Genomic DNA, 9870 nt, shown 5'->3' with positions numbered 1-9870 from the left:
AACTAAAATTCGAGTAAAAAGACCAGACTTAATGGTCTGATTGAGACTGGAGGAACCCCAGGAAGCGTGGCCCCCAGACTCTCTGTCAACCCAGAACTAAAACCATTCCCGAGGCCAACTCTTCAGACAAAGATTAGACTGGACTGTGGGACATAAAATGATATTCATGAAAAGTGTGCTTCTTAAGTAGATACATGTAAGTAAACGGGCAGCTCCTGTCCAGAGGTGAGATAAGAAGGCAGAGAGGGTCAGGAGCTGCTTGAGGATATGAAAAATTAGGGGTAGAAAGGAGGAGTGTGCAGTCACAGTATAGGGAGAGCAATTAGGGTCACATAACAACGTATGGATAAATTTTTGTATGAGAGACTACCTTGAATTGTAAACCTTCCCTTAAAGTACAACAATAAAAAAAAAATTGTGCTTCTTAGCTCAAGTAGGCACATGAGACTAAATGGGCAGCTCCTGTCCAGAGGCAAGACGAGAAGGCAAGGAGAGTCAGAAGCTGGTTGAATGAGCGTGGGAAATCCTGGGTAGAAAGGAGGAGGGTTCTGTCAAGGTATAAGGAGAGCAACTAGGGTCACACAACAATGTATGTATAAATTTTTGCATGAGAGAATAACTTGAATTATAAACTTTCACTTAAAGCACAACAATAATATATATACATATATATATCCAGGAAAATAAGTTATTTAAAAAAAGGGAGAGAGAGAGAAGAGGGGATGCATAATGACTGAATGGAACTGGTAACCAAGCAGAGACATAGGACACTCAGCCCTAACAAGGAGATGTAGGATGCAGTGAAAACTAAGTCCCAGTGTTCTGGGTTCCTGGCTACAGTCGGGCCTTGATGAGACAGACCTCAATCAGGAAGAGACAGATCTAGTCAAGGCCCTAGCTGAGGCAGCCATAAACATAACCTGACCCCTTCTTTTTCACAGTACAGGCACAGACTGTACTCTGGGTGGAGTGGAAGTAGAAAGAGGATGGGCAAAACAGACTTAACTACAATAGTTCAGTGCTCACTCCCATCTTTTTAGTATTAAGGCTCAAGAAGGCTGATTCTGAAGGAGACAGAAGTTAACCTCAGCTATCTGCCTCTCTGGGTTATGGTGAAGTCATTGGCAGCCTTGCATAAAGTCCCTTGCTTTGGGTCAAGGGAAACCAAGAATGGTCATGGCTGTGTTCTCCTGTATTTGGATGTAAAGGTGAAACTCTCATCCATCTCACTCATCTCAGTCCATTCAGCAGATGGCTGCGAGTTGGGAACCGAAAAATAAAGACTGGTCTAGTAAAAACACACAGGCCTTGTACATCTCACTACTGCCTTCTCAGGGTCCGAATTAGATCACTTACGGCAAGAACTCCAGGATTACTATAAAGAAAATGAATGGCCCACAAAATCTCTCCTTTACCCAGTACCTCCTGGTACAAGACATTGTGCAAAGGAGAATTAATATCTAGTTCTTCCTCTCAAGGAGCTCAAAGTTGACATATAAGTTAGACAGACATTTACCTTTACATATGACCCTTTAGTCCAGGAAAAAAAAACAGTTGTGTGTTTTTTTTAAAGACGTCTAAAGTTGTTTTCATCTGAATTAGTTGCCAACATTAAAAAAATTGGAGATATCACCAAATAAAACAAAACAGAAAACCTGGAAAGACTGGAAGATCTAGCCACCCTAGGTCTACATTCCTGCCAGACAGCAATAGCACAAGGCACAGTAGCTGCTGCCCCCTTCAGGTAGAACATGCTGTCTCCACCTCCTAGGTTTTACCTAGGGAAGAAGCTAGATAAAATGAATGAATGTCTATGAACATATATAAGTTACCAAAACTGAACCTAGAGAGAGCAAATCTAAACAGGTCAATGGCTTAGAAGAAACCGTGAAAGTTATCAAAGTGCTATCTTCTTTAAAAAAGCATCAGGCTTAGACAGTTTTACAGGTGAATTCTACCAAAATTTAAAGAAACAAATAATTTCAAAAGTATTTAAGCTGTCCAAAGGAGAGAAAGGAAAGTTAAGAATAGAAAGGTATAAAAAACATTATTACAACTTGGCAAAGATACTATCAAAAAAGAAAATTACAGAAGTCTCACAAATAATGATGCAAAATTTCTAAATAAAATAATACTAGAATCTGGTTACACAATAACAGAGTTCACCCCAAGTCTACAATGATGATTCAATAATAGAAAATCCATTACTATAACTCAGCACATTAACAGATCAAGGGAGAAAATCTGTATATCATTACATAGATGCTGAAGTGGCATTTGATAAAATTCAACAACCATTTTTGATTTAAAAAACCCCACAACATCAGCAACACATCCATTAGTAAAATAATCAGCATGGCACTTAATGACAAAAACACTACAAGCATTCTCATGAAAGCTGGGGAAAAGAACTTTGCTCTAAAAATACAATGCACTTAGAAAAGAGAAAGAAATAAGAGAGATAAAAATTGGAAAGCAAGGGACAAACTTCTTACTGGCAGTTGACATGATAGTCTACCTGGAAAATCCAAGAAAATTAACTAGAAAAGCTATTAGAAACAATAGCATAAGTAAGTTGCTGGTTACAAAATCAGTCATACAACTAAGAAGAATATGTAATATAAGAAAGGATTCTATTTACAATAACAAAAAAGATAAAATAACTAGGAATAAACTTTAAGAAATGTACAGGATTTTAAGACAAACTAATTGAAAAAAGACATTTCTGAGACAATTGGGGAAATCTATATGTGGACTGGACATTATATAACATTAATATTGTTAATTTTGATTAATATGATAATAGCACTGGGGTTATGTACATTTTGAAAAGTCCTTATCTGTTGAAGATACACAGTGAAGTATTTATGCATACAATGATTTGTTTTAAAATACTCCAGTCCTCTACCCTACAAAAAAATAGATGGGAGGAGGGGTAGATGATTCAAGATTGGCAAAATATTGGTATCCATTGAAACTAAGCGATGATACCTTGGGATTCATTATATTATTTTCTTTACTTTTATATATTCGAAAATGTCCACAATAAAAAGTTCAAAGAAACGTGTAGGACCAAAACAAAACCTACAGGGTTTCCAAGGAGCTGCTGGTGGATTTGAACTGCCAACCTTTTGGTTAGCAGACAAGCTCTTAACCACTGTGCCACCGAAACAAAAGACGGGCATAAAAGATATAATAAGTACAAAAGGCAATAAGCTTATAAAAACACACCCAAAAATGCTGCCTGACAATTAAGAAAGGAGCCCTGGTGGCTCAATGGTTAAGTGACTGACTGCAAACCAGAAAGGTCAGCAGATGGAACCCACCAGCAGCTCCAAGGGAGAAAAGATCTGGTGATTTGCTCCCATAAAGATTACAGCCTAGGAATTTCTATGGGGCAGTTCTACTCTGTCCTATAAGGTTACTAACAACAACAATTAAGAAATGCAAATTAAAGCTACGAATCAGATGGCATTTTTCACCAATCAGATAGACAAAGATCAAAATATCTGGTAATATACAGTGTTTGTGAGTGTGTGTGTGTGTGTGTGTGTTTGTGTGTGTGAAGACATCTTACATTGTTGGTGGGAGTACAAATCGGTACAACTTCTTTTGCAGGTAATTTGATTTTATCTTTCAACATTATAACACATACATCCCTTGGTACAGCAATTCCACTTCCAGGATAGTTACAGATACTCATTCAATACGTTTATCTTCTCTCACGCACCATGTGCCAGGCACTGAAGATACAATAGCCAAGAAAACAATGTACCTGCTCTCATGGAGCTTCCACTTTAGCGCAGGAGGAGATGGTCAATAAAGCAAGTCACCAAGTACACATGTAATTATAGTATCAGGTAAGTGATAAGTGCAATGAATAAAAAAGTAAACAGAATAAGGGGGTTGAGAGTGAGGAGAAGACTACTTTGGGCGGGCTGGTCCCGGAAGATCTCTTTGAGGTGACAGTTGAGCAGAGACCTGAATGAAGGAGAACACAAAGCATGAGAATGCTGAGGAGAGTGTTCCAGGCAATAGGGAAGGAAGCCAGGAATAATGAACAAATTTGGCCTTTCCTTCATTTTTCTTTTTATTCCCCTAACAGCCTTTTGTTCATCCAAAGGATATGCATGGGCACCACTTAAATGTCTCTCTTTGACTCCTCACATAAAAATAAAAATTAATCAGATGCTTTTAATACAGTAGATCTTTTCAGGAAGGTGCTAGTTCAGCGTTGTTCCCCCCAAACCTTTCTGTGCGTAACAATCTGATTTCTTCAAAGGATGGATTTCCCATTTTTTCTAAGTGCTATGCCAAACCTGTTAATAAAACTGCATTAAAGCTAAATTATGAGTTTTTAATGCACATAAATATTTCCACAGCAAAGAAAACAGATTAGTTTACAAAAGATATCGACCAGTTGCTAGATCATTCTACACACCTACACAAACACACACAAACTCAGTCCCTGCCTTTCTGGCAGGATTGAGAGCCACTGATTTGGAGGGTTCTATAATTTAATTTCATTATCTTTTAAGCAATGCAGTTGAAATTTCAGTTTTCTTTAAGGGCTATTTGGATAAATATTTTATAGTGAAGTGGCCAGTGTCAATTAAGGGCGTTCTAGTTGACCCCAAGAAAAATGACTTTGCTATAAGACCTGTTAACACTACATGCTAACTTCTTGAAACGACACCAAGAAACACCAAGGCTCCAAAATTGCCATAAATGATATGTTCTACGAACAGCCAAAAGACCAGTACGTGAGGAGAGAAATTTGACCCTGTGAAATATGATCCTATCTCAATTTCAAAGCCAGCTTTACATAAATGTATTCATCTCCTACCCAATGGGGGAACCCAAACAACTGAAAGACTTCAGGATTGTATGGTGATTCCCTTCTTGGACTAAATCATCGGGACTGATTTCAAGTGCCACCAGCCATCTGCACATCACAGGACAGGTTTCCCTCCAACAGCTGAAGGTGCATCCTTCCTTTCCCTTGGGCATCGCGAGCCATTTAATCCTTCCCCAAAGGTCCAGCATTTCCGAGCAACGAAGGCCACTTCTGACTACTAGTTACCCGAAGAGAATAAGAATAACCGAAGTGAGAATTGGGGTTGCTGCGAAGCTTCCACACACGCCAATCCAGTTAGAGGGGCGCTCGCTCACGCACTTGGGTTTGGGTTCAATGCAGAAGAGGAGAGCCGGATACACTCCAGTGCTCTCTGGGTCCGCAGCCCGCTACTCCATGTCCCACCTCTTAAGTGCCTCGCGTCCAGGGGCCTCCCCAGGGATTTCCTTACCCCCTCCCTTCCTCGCCCGCTCAGGGTTCTGATTTCTCGGCCGGTCCAACCCCCTAGGAGGGGCTGTTGTCCAGCCCTGCTGCCGAAGGGGTCCCCACGGGCTTATCTGGGAAAGGTGTGGAACTGGGTTGGGAGTGCCGGGGGTGTGAGGGGGAGGTATGGTGAGACAGAAGAGGACACCCGGGGACTGAGGGGTAGATGGGGAGTGCTCCTCCCGGCAGGTAACTCGGGAGGGGGTAGGGACCTCGGGGGCTGCCCGCGGGCCGAACTTGCCAGCCAGATGAAGAAGGGGTCCGGGGATGCGTCGGAACAGAACACTGGGGGGACAGGGACGCAGGTAAGGGGCGCTCCAGCAGGCAGGTAACTTGAGGAGGGATGGAAGGCTCGGGAGCTACCTGCTGGCCAGGTAAGTGGCCCCGCCCCGCCCCTGGCGCAGCGCCTCACCTGCCCAGAGCCCGCTTCATGCCCGCGTCTGCCGCGCAACGTTGCTCGGCCGGCCCCTTGCCCGCCAGACGTAGGTTCTGCTTCAGGCGGCAGTCGGCGTCCAGCGCCGCAGCGGCCGAGCCTGAGGAGGATGAGCCCGAGGCGACGCAGCGCTCATGCTCCAAGGCGACGGGCTCGGTCCGCTTCCTCATTCCGCGGCCGACAGGGCCCGCCGCCGAGGGCGCCAGCTGACCTCGTCCGCCCGCCTGCGCCGCTCCCGCAGCAGTCTCCACTGCCCGGAGTCTTCGCCGCAGCCGCCACCGCCCGGAGCCCGCAGCCCCTCACATCTCAGCCCAAGCGGCGGCGCCTGGCTACCGACTGCCACCGGCCTGGCGGGCCACGCCGACCAATCAGCGCCGGGATCCCGCCGGCCCCGCTCCACCCATGCCCGCCCCCTGCGTTCCTTCGCCCTAGTTTCATGAGGAGCGCACCCATCCGGCGCCAGCCCGCAGCCATCTTGGGGTAGGGCGGGCGAAGCCGCGGCCGCGCGTCATCTTAAGGGCAAGGCCAAGTGGACTGCAAGTCTTGCTGAGCCAGGGCGTGGGCTGCGCAGGAGGTGAGAGTTGCCTTCGCGAGTGTATTGAGCAAATGCACCACGGTCGTGCTCCAGATCACTAGCTGAACGGTGAGAACAGGGGAGGAGTGGCCACAACGGGCAGCCCCTCCGCTCGCACTCCACACCGGAAACCCAGTTGGAATAAACCCTGGAAAAGTTCTTAAATGTTTTAAGAACACAAAAAGAAAGGTAACATCACAATTCTGTTCTGATGTGTGTGTGTGTGTGTATGTGTAACACAAATGTTTCTCCACCTCGGGAATGGTAATTCCATCCTTGCATTACCTCAGGCCAAAACCTTGGGGTCATCATTGGTTCTTCTTTTCATATGCCACAGTAGTCTCCTGTGGGTGGTGCAAACCATTAAGGCCTCCCTGCTACCTTAAAGGTTGGAGGTTTCTGTCCCCTAGAGGTGCCTCAGAAGAAAGGCCTGGTGATCTACTTCTGAAAAATCAGCCATTGAAAACCCTGCAGAGTACAGATCTAGTTTCACATACATAGGGGTCACATGAGTTGGAGTTGACTGACAGCAACTGGTGTGCCACAGCATGTTATCTTTCAGCTCTACCTTCAAAATCAATCTAGGATCCAACCACTGCTCATTACCTCCACCATCATCTCTCACCTGGATTATTTTAATAGCCTAGCTGGTGTCCTTTGCCCCACTTCAGCTGACTTAACTCACTCACCACAGATGTCCTTTTAAAAAAAAAAAAAATTTAACCTAGGTCAGATCCTGTCACTGTCAAAACACTTCAACAGCTCCCCATCTCACTCAAAATAAAATCAAAAGTTTATGAAGTGGCATAAGGGCCTGTCTGATATGGCTTCCAACCTCTTCCTCACTCACCCTGCACTGGAAACACAGCCTCCATGTATTCCTTGTGCACAGGCCACCCGAATCCCCACACACCCCCCACCAGGGCCTTTGCACTTGCATTGTTGCTGCCAGGCATTCTCTGCACTTCCCACTGCCACGTGTCCACATCACTGCCTCCCTCCCATTCTTCAGTTTTGTGCCTTCTCTGAGCGATTTAACTCAGAACCCTCAGACCCTGGCACCATCACTCTGTTCTTCTTTGACTTATTCTTCTTAGCACATATCACCAATATATCTGTCATGAATGTATCTATGTATTGCTGTTTTCCCACACTAGGACATGTACTCTGAGACCAACGATTTTGCTCACTGCTTTGCTCAGTGTCTACAACAATGCTGACACATCCAAGCCAAACCAAACCCGTTGCTGTCGAGTCGATTCTGACACATAGTGAGCCTACAGACATTTAATAAATATTTGCTGAAGGAATGGTTGAATCATACAACCCCAGAGGCTGTGATCCCTGTAAAATGATCCCCTTTTACACGTAAGGAAGTGAGTCTCAGGGACATTAAGGGACTTTACCTAGGGGCCTAAATGGAAAATATTTATACGATAGCAGAAAAGCACATGAATGCTGGTCTTTGGACCACAATCCTGCAGCACGTTCCAAGGTAGAATTGTGTACTTCATTTAAAAAAAAAAAATTGACTAAGTTATCCCTTACTGTAGAGCTGAAAAGGAAACGTCACTCAACGTAAAGATAAGATTCTGAGGCTTTGTTTTTAAAGTAGGCCATTCCCATGCCCATAACTTAGACCACAGATCTACTGTATCCATATTTGGAAAAGAGCAACATAGTTTCTCGGGTTAGCTAGAATTAATCCAAGTAATATTGCTCTTTAAAAAATAGCCAAATTAGGAGGCAGGGCCAAGATGGCGGAGTAGTCAGATGCTTGGGTGGTCCCTCTTACAACAAAGAACTGAAAAAACAAGTGAATCGGTTATATATGACAATCTAGGAGCCCTGAACATCAAAGGCAAAGTTGAGGAGTCCGACTGAGTGGCAGGGGGAGGTACAGACAGTTCAGAAGCAATGAGGACCTGACCCAGTGGGAGCCAGAGCCCTTCAGCCCAGATCAGCTCGTGGTGCTTGGTGAGGCAGGCAAGCAGCAGCACTTGGGAGGCGTTTTCCACACCAGGAGAGACCTAGTGGCACAGAATCTACTCAGCCATCCAGAACTAGTGAGAAGCAGCCCTTGACTGGCAAAAGATAAGTCTTTGTGTCTGGTCTACCACACAGATCAAAAGCACCCTCCTTAGGGAAAAACCTCTCTCCCATTTACCTCCCTGCTCCCTGCTCTACACTGGGTCCAGGACCAGCTTCAGCAATTGCCGAGTCCCCTGGGCTGGAAGTAGGACCCGTCACATGCCGAGCCATTCTCCTGGCCTTGGAGAGGGAACAAATTTAACACACGGAGAAAAAAAAATCTGCCAGCTCCCCTAAACCAGGAATTCAGCGTAGGCACAGCTCCTTTGCATAGGCACAGGCATAAGGGATCCACAGACTTTCAGTGCCTTTCCTCCTGCATAGGCTTGTGTGGGCCCATTTCAACAGCATAGGCCCTCATTACCACAGTATAAGAGGCTATATACCTGAAGTCTAACTTCAACTGTTTAAGCTGTGAAATAGCAGGTTCGTGTCATTTGACACTGCTCTGCCCATTAAGCAGGGTCTTCACCTACCTATATCAAAGGCCTGAAGACTGGTGGCTCCATCCACGCCACCTAGCCACCTCTAACAGGGGCCCAAGAATAAGACGTGCCCCCCAGTCCTTACAGCCAACAGCATTGGGTGCTCAAAGTCTGGCTGCAAAACCTACCCAGCTACGAGCTCTAACGAACAGAGATACGCTTTCCTCCTGGACACTCAGGCGCGGCCGTCAGACCCATCTTGCTCAGCATGTGTCCCCTTGCTACAGCCAGATGCCTGTGCCTACACCAATCACCCATCCCTGTCTACGACTGTAGGTGAGAGTCTGCACCACACACTTGGTGGCTGACTACCTGGACACCTGAGCTGAATCCATACAGGAGGAGTGGGCAGACTCCTTGGCTCACATACTTAGTGGCAGGTCTGGCCACCTGGTGGCAGGACGTTGGAGCTTTAGGGACACCGGTGATCAGGCAAGCTCACACAAGCAGCCTATTTGGGCATATCAAAACAAAGCAAAACAAGAAGCTAGGACACAGTAAGCAAACATAAATAAATATAATAACGTATTGATGGCTCAGAGACAACAGTCAATATCAAATTACATGAACAGGCAGACCATGATGGCTTCAGCAAGCTCCCAAAATAAAGAATCTAGAAATTTTCCAGGGGAAAAAAATTTCTTGGAATTACCAGAGGCAGAATACAAAAGATTAATATACAGAACTCATCGAGAAATCAGGAAGGAAATTAGGCAAAACACAGAACATGCAATAGACGGACTTTAGAGAAGAGCATAATGACAAATTTAATGGGCTGCAAGAATCCATAAAGAGACAGCAATCAGAAATCCAGAAGATTAACAATAAAATTTTAGAATTAGATTTTCAATAGAAAGTCATAGGAACAGAATTGAGGCAATGGAAGTCAGAATTACTGAGATTGAAAACAAAGCACACTTGACACCAACTTATTTGAGGAAAAATCAGA

At 44.9% G+C, this 9870-nt stretch overlaps 1 protein-coding gene across 1 annotated transcript in view; it reads right to left on the bottom strand.

The window, feature by feature from the left end:
* The window catches only part of ABHD12 (abhydrolase domain containing 12, lysophospholipase), a 141534-nt gene extending 135350 nt beyond the window's left edge, over window positions 1-6184 (bottom strand). Inside the window, exon 1 of the mRNA XM_004376468.3 lies at window positions 5751-6184. Coding sequence (XP_004376525.1) covers window positions 5751-5941 — 191 coding nt within the window. The 5' untranslated portion in view covers window positions 5942-6184. The remainder of the gene's footprint in view (window positions 1-5750) is intronic.
* Window positions 6185-9870: the final 3686 nt, after the last annotated feature.

Source organism: Trichechus manatus, unplaced genomic scaffold (genome assembly GCF_000243295.1).
Source record: "Trichechus manatus latirostris isolate Lorelei unplaced genomic scaffold, TriManLat1.0 scaffold00042, whole genome shotgun sequence".
Lineage (NCBI taxonomy): Eukaryota > Metazoa > Chordata > Mammalia > Sirenia > Trichechidae > Trichechus > Trichechus manatus.
Note: the sequence above shows the minus strand (reverse complement) of the source record. Positions and strands in the feature narration are given on the sequence as shown.